This window comes from Chelmon rostratus, chromosome 4, assembly GCF_017976325.1.
Source record: "Chelmon rostratus isolate fCheRos1 chromosome 4, fCheRos1.pri, whole genome shotgun sequence".
NCBI lineage: Eukaryota > Metazoa > Chordata > Actinopteri > Chaetodontiformes > Chaetodontidae > Chelmon > Chelmon rostratus.
This window is the reverse complement of record NC_055661.1, coordinates 13033252-13046826: the sequence shown is the minus strand read 5'-3', so window position 1 is coordinate 13046826 and position 13575 is coordinate 13033252. Positions and strand designations below refer to the sequence as shown.

Genomic DNA, 13575 nt, shown 5'->3' with positions numbered 1-13575 from the left:
GGTCACACTTAGCAGCATCACGTTCATCCAGTCACTGCAAAATAATTTACCAAAATCCACATTTATTCATTCGTGACAGTTAAATCTTTGCAATAGTTCTTTCAAAATTATAAACTGAAATGTAAACATACAGTGGAAAATATAGAAAAATATATTTACGATCGGAATTTTCTGTTAAACAAATCAAACAACTGGTGTTATTATAAATTGGTTTTGCTGCTGTGGCGTTTCCTCTTGTGTCAGGAGTTTGAAGTGAAGCCGATCAGTTTTTCTGGGAAGAATAAATGTTTGCAAAGCGATGATTTTATTTCTGACCCCAGTTGTGCATTGGAAAGTGTTCTCAGGATCCCCCGGACCTGTTTGCTGTCATCAGGCCACCAGCTGGACCTGCTGGGCCCTGTAGGTGTCAAAGTCCTCAGGAAGAGTGTCTGCAGGCAACAGGAAGAGAAATGTCTGCTTACTTCACAGTTTGAGCATTTAGCATTTACAGCTGCATTCATATCTGTACTTTGTATTTACATTCGGCAATTTCCTGAAGCACAAATCCAGTTTGTAGATCCAAATTGATCAGAATGCTCTTCTCGTTTTTTGTTAAACAGCATGCCTCTAAACTGTACAGGCATGCCAGCCTACAATCTTTTAATTTATTTTTTTCTTCTAGGTTTGGCTATATACAACTATCTAACTATGAGTAACTGAAGGTATTCTATTGTTAATTTGTTGAAAATTACTGAAAACACATTAGTGTTTAGTTAAAATCTCCTTATTTTATTTAGTACTTAAAAGAGACTAATATCGGGCCACTTAGTTTTGATAAACCAAAGCCATGTAGCTGTAAAACAGAATGTGAGTGTAAAAAAGGAAAGCTTGTTCATGCGTTTTTGGCCACAGTCCTGTCTCTCAAACCAGAAACTAGACTCACCGTTGCAGCGATAACGCAGGTTGGCCCAGATGATGTTCTCCTGGGAGAAGCAGAAGACTCCGAGTCGACCTCCTCTCATTGTGGCGTCTATGATGACGCCTGTGTCCGCCACCATCTGAGGACCCTCGTAGAAACGGACTCTGCACACCAACAGAGAGCAGGTAACAACATCACACATCAGCAAGTGGTTTCATGGAGGGATAGTAGTTTCTCCCGCCCTCCAGTCTTTGTGCTAAGCTAGGCTAAACTTGACAGGGACCAGAGTGCACCTTTAACTCTGTCGTTACCTGATGTAGCCGTCAGCAGGGCGGTGTTGGAGGAACCAGCGGTAAGAAGTCTTGTCCTTCCAGCCAACATTGCGAGCATCTTTCCACAGGAGTTTGACCTGGTCACTCGTGTCGCCGGTGTGCCACAGGGCGTTCCTCAGGTTTTCACCTGGACCCGTGTCCGACTTGACAGCCTTTTCAAAACCACAAAGGACAATACGTCTGAGTCTCTGGACCAACCATTGATGTCCTTCGATCAGTTAGCAAGTCATAGCAGCTCTTTTGTGTGTCTTTAAAACTATTGGAATGCTTTAGGAAGAACTGAGTATTGCTAACTTTAAGCATACCTGCACTGAGTTAGTTTACATGAAAGACTAAGACATTAGCTAATAGCTGGCTGTCCATTTAGATTATTTTAGAAACATTTGCTCTAACTCCAGACTTGATGGATATGTGTGAGAACCTTTAGTGAATTAGATGTCACTCATAAGAAAAGCAAAGTCTTCCTGAAACAGGATTTTCCACAACCTGGCAACCCAAAAGGCGTTCCTCATAATGGCCTACAACTGATCTATAAAGCATTAATAAGTGATTTATTAACCGTTATTTACATCTTATTGCCCTTTATAAATGATGCCTTATGGTACTGGTATGTCTTACAGTAGCTGTTGTGTATCCAGTAACAGCCGTGTTTGTAGTTGAAGGAGCCCCTGCGTAAACCAGCACTTCCGTATCCACAGGAGGACACCACCAGCTAACAGTCTACAGTGTTAGTATACCTCAGCATTATTTTTTCCCCTCCACGGCAGACGGATGGACTACCTTCAGCTGGATGCCTGGTTCTGCCACAGCTCTGAACGGGTTTGCCTGCCAGTAGATCTGTTCCACCTGCTTCCACATCACCACGTAGAAACTGGAGCTGTCCTGGTACCCGAAGATAAATCCTGCGTAGTCGTCATCCGTTACCGTGTTTACGTGAAACGTCCCTTCAAAATCCACTCCGCTGAAGGCAGTGTAACCTGGTGGAGACACAGGTGTTACTGGCTGGTTTTAACGACCAAGAAGTCCTGCTTCACAGTAGAATTCATGGAAACCTTGAACTCCATGCAAATATTCTCATCGGTTTTCTCATCTAACTCTTAGGCGAAAGAGCTAATGACAATTTCTGGTCACGCTTTCTATTAAGGTACACCTATTCACCATTAACTAGTTGCTTATTATCATGCATATTAGTGGCCCATTGGCTCTTTATTCATCATTTTAAAGCACTTATTAATGCATTATTCTGGGGGTTATGGTTATTAAGGGTTAGTTCATTATAATTGTGTGCAACAACTTCCTTACTATCAATAAGCAGTAATTCGGAGGCTATTGAGGGAAAACTACCAGGTAGTTGTAGAATATAGTCATGCATGGTCATGATGCAATATGCTATGTGTAGGCTAATAGTGATGAATATGTGTACCTTCATATAAATGTTCCCCAATTTCCCCAAATGTTAAAATATTGCTTAAAATAGCAGATACAACGCTCTTACCAACAGCCAACCCGGGATCGCTGTTCATAGTCTGGACAATCTCTCTTCCCTGCACAAACAAGACAGTGGATTTAAGAGAAATTTAATTAGACTAATATGATGTTCAGCAGTTTGGGACACAAACAAACAAACATGTGACTTAACCTGGTTCAGCACCACCCAGTTGGGGTCAATCTGAGCATCTCCCTCCGGATCTAAAACGACGGTCTGGTACTCCCTGAAGTCAGTCAGGGTGACCTCTGCGTTTTCTGGACAAACATCGATGGTGTCGACGATAGTGTCGTTGTCGAAATCCTTCTCACATACATTACCCACACCATCACCTGAGAAGATAAAGAGTCGTAGAACCAAACATTTTCTTTATTTATTCTTTACTAGATGTAAGAAAAGTATATTTCTACTGTGGTCAGTGAGGGCTATTACCCACCGTTGGAGTCCTCTTGCAGAGGGTTGGGGATCAGACGGCAGTTATCAGGACCAGGTGGCAGCAGGTCTGGGATGCCGTCATTATCGTCGTCATCGTCACACTCGTCTCCCTTGCCGTCCTTGTCCGTGTCCAGCTGGGAGCTGTTGATGACGGCTGGACAGTTGTCCCGAGAGTCTTGGTGACCGTCGCCGTCACTGGACGAGAGAGACTTTCACTGACACATACACATTTTGGTCTCCAGCACACTCATTACACAGGCGTTTAGGAACAAATATATGTGATGTGATTGATGAGGTTACACAATACCTGTCCTTGTTGGTGTCACAGGGGTCTCCAATCAGGTCGTTGTCCACATCCGTCTGACAAAGATGAAATGAATTATTGTTGGTATGGAACTGAACAAGGTTATAGGTTGGGATGAAACACCATTTTCGGCTGACGTTGTTTTTTTCAAGCTGTGTGTGCAGATGTCATTGGCCAGTGTTCGTAGTGATAAAAACTTTGTCATGTGAAAATTCTTTGCTTTTGGCCCTTAAATGTCCTGAAAACGACTTTCTCAACAGAGGTTTCCCTATCTTTTGGTGGGGCCTGTTTGGAAAAGGTGATGTCAATCTTTCAAAGCATTAAAAATACTTTTTCATTCAAATCTGATCAAGCCACAGATTAGTTGAGTTTTTGACTGTTAAACTCAGACTTAAACTTTGACTGTTGTGTATTAAATCATGAATACTGGTTCAAAGGTTAAACCTGTATGTAATTTGGCTCACTAGACTCTTAGTATAGTATAATTCTTGATTTAGAGACTTGCAGAACCAGCTTACAACACAATTGTTGATGAGTACAGAAGGAAAGGGGCTTTCTGACCTGGTCAGGGTTTGGAATGTAAGGACAGCTGTCGCAGGCGTCTCCCACTTTGTCCCCATCACGATCTTTCTGGTCAGCGTTAGGAACCCTTTTGCAGTTATCCAAGTGATTGAGGATTCCTGAGATTAAAGTGTGCATCACTGAATGTTCACCTAATTTAGCGTACTCCCCTGCCCTCATCTTAAAAACCATGATTTACATTAGATCTCTTATGTTAGTGTCCACTAATGTTGGAATGATTAATCAACTTTTGCAGCTTTAAGATTACTTTTAATCCACTTTGAAATTGATAAGCTTTTCGCCGACTGTTCAAAGCTCAAAACATCAATACTTGATGAATTAAGAAATCAGTATTGAAGTGACTGTGTGTAAAAACCATGTTAAATACTAACCATCCCCATCAATGTCTTCATCACACTCATCACCAAATTTGTCCACATCTGTGTCTTTTTGGTCGTTGTTTTTGACAGCGCGGCAGTTGTCACAGGCGTCTCCAAAGTCGTCCTCATCGATGTTCCTCTGGTCCACATTTGGCACCAACACACAGTTGTCCTGTCAAGAAATTGTTTCAGTCCATGCAGGACACAGTGGCATGACAAAAAGATAGATGTATGCTTTTCATTAGTTTTATGTATTTTGAGTTATTTTTATATCCCATCACTGTCTTGTGTGCATGAACCTGTGTGTTGAGGATCCCATCCCCATCTGCATCATCATCACAGGCGTCTCCACTTCCATCACCGTCAGCGTCTTCTTGACCAGAGTTGGGCACAGTGAGACAATTATCCTGAAAGGAAGGACACTCCCTATTAAAGTCGACTACAAGAGGGAAAACTGAAATGAGATCCAATAAAGCTACTAACAGTGTTTGATATGCAGTGTTACTGATGAGTTTCTCCTTAAATGTGCTTTAATTCAAGAACTGCTAAAACTAAATGTCTAAGTTTTGAATTTTGGTGTCCTGTGATGGTGAAATTGTTGTTTCCAATGGAATTTAAACCTCAAACCACAGTTCTATAATAGACCTCAGCCAGTACCATTCTGACAGTGTCAACAAAAGTTAACTTTATATACTCAACAATGGGGCATCGTGGGCTGCCCCCTCCCTGACCTAGACTCTATATATGAAGGTCGGGTCAGAAAGAGGGCGAGATCCATCGCCACGGACCCCAGCCACCCGGGCCACAGACTGTTTGTACCGCTTCCATCAGGAAAGCGGTACAGGAACATCCGCACCACCACTAACAGACTGAGGGACAGCTTCTTCCCCAGAGCTGTTAGAGCTATCACCCCCAGCAGCCCCTCACTGCAGTGAGAGACTGTGTGAACTGTGAACACTGCACACCGCACTTTACACCTACACCTCTACCTCCACCTGCACCTTCTGTGTACTTGACTTTTATGTACACACATATACTATAATTATATACATTTTAGTATATCAGCACATTTCAGTTTCATTGGCATATTTTATTCTGTCGGTACATTTCACTGTGTATATTTTATATTTTATTCTGCTTGTATATTTTATTCTGTTTGCACATTTCACTTCCATATTTTATTGTTTATTGTTTAGTATATTTTATTGCCTAAGTATATTTTCATTCTGTTATATTTTTAATTGCTTCACGAATATTTTTTTTATTGCATGTTGGTTTATTTTATTTTATTGTAGTTATCTTAATTTTATTCACTCTTTCTAGTCTTATCTTTCTTACCATCTAACATGGGGGTTGCAATGGAAATTTCATTGACATGTGCAATGACAATAAAGACTCTTGAATCTTGAATCTTGAATCTTGAATGATACAATTTCTGACCAGGTATCACATCATACAGTAAATATGTATCACCACATCTACATAAGACCTGGAAGTATTTGATTCTTTGCAGATGACCGATTCATTTATGTGATCATTTACGCTTGTGTTTTTGTGCCACTAATCTTCTTCAAGGATATAAAAGGGACCCACCTTGTTACAGTTCCTCTCAGGACAGCTCAGTTTCTCATCAGGGAAGCCATCAATGTCGATGTCAGGCCCACAGAGGTAGCCGTTGCCAGCCCACCCGACTCCACACTGTGAGGATGGAAAATGTTTTATGTACTGCACAGACTGTTTCCATTGCCCCTGTTGTGTACTGCATGCAGTATCAGATGGTCTTAAGTGCTCAAACAGACCTTTGATTTCACAACATCCGGCCCAAGTACTCAAAGTAAAATATTTCAAAGGCTTGTGTCAACAATATTTAAAAAGGCTTTGTAATAGGTTTAACAGCTTTGTACAAACTCTGACTTCTACATTTTAAACTGCACCTGACTGTGTCATTGAGAGGTTAATATATGCACTATGAAGTAGAATTTTCTAGATTTTACCCAAGCAACTGATAGTGACAGAGAATATTTTTTTAAAGCTGTTGTGCTGATATTTTTATGTGAAAGTACATAAAATACCCACACCATCCCAACTTCTCATTTGCTCAAATCAACCTCCACTGTCGTTAGTCCCTGCCAAGAGACTTACTGCTGAATCACAACTTGAATAAGCAGATAATGAAGATCTATACACTTTGAAATCATGACACAATTAAATACAATTAAATCCTTCACTCCTACTTGTGGCGGGCAAAGAGTGAAACTGCCTAATTTTACGCTAAGAACTGTGGACTATTTTATTCACCTGACACTCGATTTTACCCTCTCGATGGACGATGCACTCAGCGCTGGCGTGGCAGGGGTTGGGTTGGCCATTCCCACAGGCCCTCTCCGGCTTACAGCCATGTCGCTGATCCCCAACGTAGCCAGTCTTACAGGGACCACATCTGAATGAGCCCTGATGGCACACAGAGGAAGCAGACAGATCATTTCACTGATCAGGGCGAGCATCAGTCCATGTTCCTACATTAGTACTGTTGCGATCGAACTTCAAACAACTGAACTGAGCAGCAGGAGGAAGAAATTATGCATTATCCTGGAATTAACATGGGTTATAATGACCCAATGTCCCTGCAGTATATAATGGATGTTTATGATGATGTGATGATAATGTGTTTTTGTTTGCTGCATTTTCAAATCATGAGATTAGCATGGATGCTAATCACACTGCTCATGTGTATCGGCTTGCAGTTCGAATCTGTTCACATTGCAGTGCAATAATTTATCAGGCATTCATCAAACACGTGGCAACCAAAACTTTTTTGTACCCATCATAAGTTTGCTCCAAAATTAACAAGCATCAAACACGACATCTATATAATTTAAATTGACATCAATGAATTTGGATTTAATTGTGCAACGGATATCTGCTTTATTTTAAATCTGGATTTACTCATTTTAAATCTTAAGCCCATACATGTTTTTACGGGCTACAGGAAACTATATTAGCAGCAGATTTCCCACAAAGGTGAAAGTAATTTATCTTAAACAGTGTTTATACTCACAGGGGTGTTCATACAGACGGAGTTCTCCACACAGCCTCCATTGTTTGAGCCTTCGCACTCGTTGATATCTCTGCACACCTTGATAGGACAAAGAGACAGAAAGAACATCCAGTAACTTCAGGGGGCCTCCACATCGAGACTGGAACAAGAGGAGGTGCGTGATGAAGTGCAGAGTGGAGACAGTCGTGTGTTTAGGATTAAGGTGGTGCTGAAACAGACCAGCGCACGCTGTTTGACACACTGTGTGTACAGAACAGAGTGAGGAGGTGTTGTAGATGGGTGTAGAAAGCAGGAGGTGAAAAGCAAAAACACATGTTGCAGTGCAGATGGGAAGGTTTCACGTAAAAGAAAGATTTTTAAAAGTTAAGTAAAAGTAGTAGGAGAGCGCAGAGGAGCTGAGTGTGCATGCACCAGTGCTGACCTGTTTGTTGGCGGTGGCGTAGGCGAGTCCGACGCCCTGCACCTGGGGGCCCGTGTATCCAGCAGGACAGGAACCACAGCGGAAACCCGGGGAGGTGTTTATGCAGCGCACGCCCATGTGACACGGCATCACAGTGCACTGCCGACAACAAAGACACAGAAACACTCATCAAGAATTCAAAATGTGTTTCTGTTGCACCAGTTTACTGAGATGATTGCTGCACGTTCACATGTGTTTTGAGCTTCGAGGTCAACAGGTGGGAGAATTAGTTTTGATATGAAGTCAAGTTTATTTCTAAAGCACATTTCAAACAACAGGTGTAGCCTCAACATGCTTCAAAATAAAAAGCAAAAAATAGGCAAAGAAACTGCAATAAGAAGGGAATAATAATAGAATAATAGAATAAAAGTGTTACCCATCAACCACACACTTTTAACTAAAAGCCTGTAAAGGTTTGTCGTCTGCTTTTAAAAGTCACTGTTGTAGCAGACCATAGTTCATGTGGTAGAGAAATTCAGAGAGTTGGACCAAAATGACTGAAGGCTCCATAAGCTCATTTAGAACTTACTGTAAGTACAGAGAGGAGACCCTGTACCCCCACACAGGTGTTTCACTCATTCGGGCTGATCAAACTTCAGGTTCATGTTCGGCGCAACTCTGCTGGCAATTACGTAAGGTCACCAAACTTCATGAACCAATGGGAATGAAAGAGGTGTAATTTCCCCATCCTGACAGGTGCAGCACACCTGAGAGGAGGGGTTTTTATTCACCCACACAGTCCTCACTGAGGTCTTATCAAGCAATAAGTGAAAACACCTGAGTGTGTGGACCATAGCTGCACAGTTGTTCAACATCAAAATGAACTGACTTGTACTGTTTAACTCACTGGGAATCACTATAGCTCTGCAGCTTCTTGCACTCTTAGGTTGTGTTAGGCTTATCATTTCATTCCATATGAGTCAGTCTAAGGGCAGCTTCCAGCTTAACTTGATGTGAATAATGGTTTAGTTTCTATCTGCGTCTATTTGTTAACGTGCTCAAAAGGAGGACCAGCTGCCAACCGCACAACGAGTGGAGCTGCAGCAGACAGCCAGTTTAGTTCACCAAGTTTCAGGTTGTTTGATTTGATTGTCGAATGACAACCCAAGACATTCAGGTTAGAATTAGTAGCTGGGACAAGCTCAGAGGTAATTAAGTCTCCTAAACCTAAAAACCATGTGAATGCGTTGTGTTGTGTCGTAAGCGATTATATCTCTGCATACCTCGTCCACGTCAGTGCAGTGAGTACCGTTTCCCTCCATGCCTTCAGGACAGGGTCCACACTTTATGCCCTGAGGTGTCTCCATACACTTCACTCCTGGGTGGCAGGGGTTAGGCACACAGGATGGACGAGGCTGCAGTCCTCCCATCCCTGACGAAGAGACGAGATCCATTGTTCTTTACCACAGCTCATTGTAGTGTGCTGACGCAGGTTGTTTTGCTGATTTATATATGCGTATCTCATCCAATTTGCTCTGACGGATTCTGTAGTATATTAGCTTTATGTGATGATATGAAACTCCCATCAACATATATAAATATGGTTCCACTGTCTCTTCATATTATTCCTGCACAAAGGGTCCTGTGCAGCACTTGAAAGTCTGAGTTGCAGCTTTAAAAGTTCAGGAACTGCTAGGAATAGTGTCAAAAGGTCTGAAAATTAGTTGTTATCATCAACATAAATCATCTGGACAACAGCCAAAGCTTGTTGTGAAAACACTATGTATAGAAATAGGAAAATATGTGTTTTATGTACACAGTGGTATAAATAAAGCACTGATCGGGGTTTCTGTTCATCTGCTCAACTCACCACAGGCTTCACACTCCATCACTGTGTTCTTCAGGAAAACTATCTCTTTTATCTGGAAAACACAAGCAATTATATGATGAATTTTATTAGTTACACAAATTACGGATCCAGATGAGCTTTGTGCCTCCTGTGTAAATCTTTAATGTGTTTTTTACCTGTTGCTTCAGAAGCTCTTTAATCTCAGCCAGCGCAAGGTTCGTCATTTTAATCTGACTGATAATTTCTCCATCTAAAAAGAAAAAAAATCATTTCAAGAGATGCATAAAACAGCCACGGGTATTACAACCATGTGATTTACCTTCCTGGTGAACCAGTCCGCACATACAGTGTTATGAGTTCTGAGACGGTTTTGAATTTTTCAGATGCTTTGCTTTTATTTTTCTTTGCTAATGATTTAGGAGGCCTTTTTGTTTTGGTGCTTTTCTACCAAGAGCTAACAGAGCTAATAAGCTCTGTTGGTGTTTTTCATTGTAGTGCAGTAATGTTCCCAGTTACCAGTGGTGGCAGAAATGCACAGATGTGTTATTGAAGTAGCAATATCACAATGCAGAAGTACTCAGTTACTCTGTAGTGAGTAAAAGTCATGCATTCAAATTTTCACAAGTACTAAAGTATTAGCATCAAATTACTTAAAATGCGAGAAGGAAAAGTACTCACTTATCAGAGTGGCCCATTTCAGAGTGATTGTTTTTGAATTTTTGAATTATAATTATTAATGTATGAATATGTACACTACTTTAATGTTGCTGCTGGTATAAATGTGGGGTTTATTCTTATAACTGGGGAGCTTGTGAATTTCACAAAGAGATAAAGTTTTACCTTTATCCAAGAAAATACATCATAATTTATTACATTATATACACCCGAACAAACTGATGCGACGTTGAGTTCCACGCCTTTTCTCCAGGCTCGTCAGTCTTCCTACTGGCTGAACATCTGGGACCAGAAGCCCGCTTGGGAGTAAATGCGCAGGGTCAGAGAGTCGGGGGGTACAACACAGAGACCGTATGCACAACATGATCCACCGCCTGTCACATACCACAGACGTTCCTCAGCCACCACAGGTCTCATTTGTATCCACTGCCCACGCATTCACTGGAGTCAGAGATGCTCTGATCGCAGCTGCAGAATGGATTTTCCAGTAATGGAATGATACAAGATTTTCTGAGAGATACATTTTTCAAGCTAGCAGAGACTAACCTCCGCAGGCATCTGTGTGTTTCTGCAGTGTGATACAGTAAATGTTTGATTTATCATGCAGATTGTCCTCTGTCATCTCTCAACTATCAAGCAATAACTGTAATTTCAGGCAAAATAAAGCTGTTTGAGCGAGGAAGAAACTGCAAACAAAACAAGCATTTATAGCAGAAAAAGGCAGCTGGCAGGTTACTGAAACTCGTTAAAGGCTCCTGTGAATTAATGTGATTTATTCAAAATGCAGCAAAGTTAACTTTAAACCTACAGCACCTGATGTTTTGGCCACTTGGGACAAGTTGTGAACACAACATTGACATATCAGAGAGGGAAACATCGGGCTCTTTAGCTGCTAAATGCTCCACTATGTTCAATAGTCTGTACCGGTGTCTGTCAGCTGTTCGGTGCTGAGCAGGTCATGTGTGATGAGTTTTTAGAGCTTTTTTTGATAAACAGCTGCCTGCTGCAGCTAAAAATGTCACTACGAGAGTTGTGAGAGTGAACTAGAACAGTAAAACTGCAGAAACTTTGAGCAGAAACTTGCTATAAAACTCTGATTTTGAGTGCTAAATCTCCAGAAGAGACGACCTCGACATCATCTCACTGTCAAAAAATGTCATTCGGGGTTGGATACTCTAGGATTTTCAGCTGTGGTCAGATCCTGAGACACCATGCCTCTTGCAGTAATTGACCCAAAGACCCCCGTCAGCCCCCCGACGGCCACCCCTTCCCCCAGAGGAGCCCTATGAGGGCAGGAATCTCCTGAGCGTAAAGCACAGGAAATGTGTTCTTCCCATTAGCAGAAACTCTGTTTACTGAATGGATTCCACAGCAGAAAGGAAAGATACTGGATATAAATCACTCTCAGCTAATAGAGAGGTAAATTAGACCTTTCTACAACACAGAGCTCCCAGTGATTGTTTTTCCTTATTGCTTGCAAGTGCAGTTGTGAACTCAGGAAACCTTCGCATGGAAAACTCCTCCTCAGAAAATTATTCATTTAAATTACAAGATACTGTCATGAAAAATGTATATATTGAAGAAAAGTAGCTAAAGTTTTCAGACAAACTAGTGGAGTAATAAGTATTAATATATAATTTTTACCTCTAAGATGCAGTAGAAGTATAAAGTTGGAGTAAATGTACTGTTCAATCACTGGTTGCTGATACACTGGACTAAATACAAATAGTCAACTAACACACATGTGGTTGTTGGTAGAATTCTCCATAATTCATATGAATTCATGTAAAAATGCCAACAGCAACTTTTATTGATCAGTGCTTCTCTTGCAATCACGTTTCATGGTATTTTTTTCCCACCCGCACAGCCAAAAGCAAAAACAATAGGTCCAAAAAACAGAACCTCACCTCTCTGTCCCGCCACAGCGTGTCCTCCCATGCAGAGCGCACAGGTCAGCACCAGAAACCACAGCATGGTCGAACCTGTTCTACCGTTCAGCTGCAGCAGCTTCGCCTCCTCTCGCTCTTCTGCGTCGCTCCTCCAGCACTCTCTCCTCTTTGGTTTTTATACCCCCCCTCCACTGCCCCCTCCCTGGCTTACATCCCCGTGCTTTCCCCTAAAACTCCTCTGCAAACCACTGTTTCTACACGTCCAGGAAGCGGGGATGGGAGTTTGATTGCACAACACACAACACCAACACATATCATACATGTATCAGCCTCTGTGTTACACCAGAAAGACAGCATGGTTTGTTGGTTGGTGTTCAGGTAAGAGGGTTTAAGGCCTTTTTTGTTTGTTTGTTTGTTTGTTTGTGGCTCACTAAGCTCTCATGTTGTCTGCTTGACTCATTTGCTGGCCTGATAGTTAGTCAGCACGTTTAAAAACTAAAATTGTATCTATATTAACATTCGACCAACATGTCTGAATGTCACTATTTCTTTGCTTAATCAAAAAGTAAACAAATAGTCCCTTTTTTAACTTCATCACCATCACCCTCATCATCTTAACTGCAGGAAAATGTATGTGTCCCACACTGGACACATTAGACAAGATATCACTTAAGAGTCACATAGTAACACATTTAAACACTGTATTACACTATGATGATTATTTTTAAGCCAATCCGCAGCTACACACTCACATTGTCTGATTATCAGCGAAACTGGCTCCACAAAAGGTCTACAAAGATCCGATGTTTCCTGTTAATTATCCTCTGACATTTGGATGAAGTCACACACAAAAAGCACAACTCGACTTTTCGCATGAAATGAGAAAACAGGCGTCAGATATAGTCCAGATTGTACAACAAACCATGTTTATCCTCATGATTACATTAAACTTTAGGCGTGTGTGTGTGTGCGTGTGTGTCAGTGATGGGATCAGCAGATGTCGGTTACATTCCTGGCAGTGAAGGTTTTAAGGTTTTTTGCTCCAGATCACCTTGATAAGCTCTCACCACCTCCTCTCAATCTCCGTCCCCACCTGCTCGCTGCCTTGCCCAAAGGAGCAGGGAAGTGTCGCTCTGGGCCTCCGCCGGAAAAACAAACAGAGCAGCTCCTTTCTGTCGCCATGCTGGAGACCTGGATGCTTGACTCTGAAGCGGAAGAAATGACAACATCTCTGAGATCTTTCTTCTCATCTTTTATCAGCTTATTCCAGCTTGTCATTAAAAATATATGATGCTTATATTGAAAAAG

The 13575-nt window shown here is 41.6% G+C and overlaps 1 protein-coding gene across 1 annotated transcript; it reads right to left on the bottom strand.

The window, feature by feature from the left end:
- Window positions 1–306: 306 nt before the first annotated feature.
- On the bottom strand, window positions 307–12395 carry LOC121606037 (cartilage oligomeric matrix protein). The gene is made up of 19 exons (XM_041936196.1): window positions 12286–12395; window positions 9880–9953; window positions 9725–9776; window positions 9138–9286; window positions 7876–8013; window positions 7455–7532; window positions 6695–6847; window positions 5990–6094; window positions 4696–4803; window positions 4409–4568; window positions 4017–4135; window positions 3459–3511; window positions 3153–3346; window positions 2870–3048; window positions 2726–2774; window positions 2011–2207; window positions 1210–1382; window positions 923–1062; window positions 307–428 (listed from the first exon to the last, which is right to left on the bottom strand). The coding sequence occupies exons 1-19, from the start codon at window positions 12350–12352 to the stop codon at window positions 370–372; spliced, it is 2247 nt and encodes a 748-aa protein (XP_041792130.1). The 5' UTR covers window positions 12353–12395; the 3' UTR covers window positions 307–369.
- Between the last annotated feature and the right edge of the window lie 1180 nt (window positions 12396–13575).

Bases quoted from the DNA above. Each gene is read 5' to 3' on its own strand.
- LOC121606037 (XM_041936196.1), bottom strand. From the start codon at position 12,352: ATGCTGTGGTTTCTGGTGCTGACCTGTGCGCTCTGCATGGGAGGACAC. The intron at 9,287-9,724 runs GTGAGTTGAGCA...TCTCTTCGTCAG, and splicing joins GATGGAGTGTGAAGCCTGTG to GGATGGGAGGACTGCAGCCT. The intron at 4,569-4,695 runs GTTCATGCACAC...ATTTCTTGACAG, and splicing joins ATGGGATCCTCAACACACAG to GACAACTGTGTGTTGGTGCC.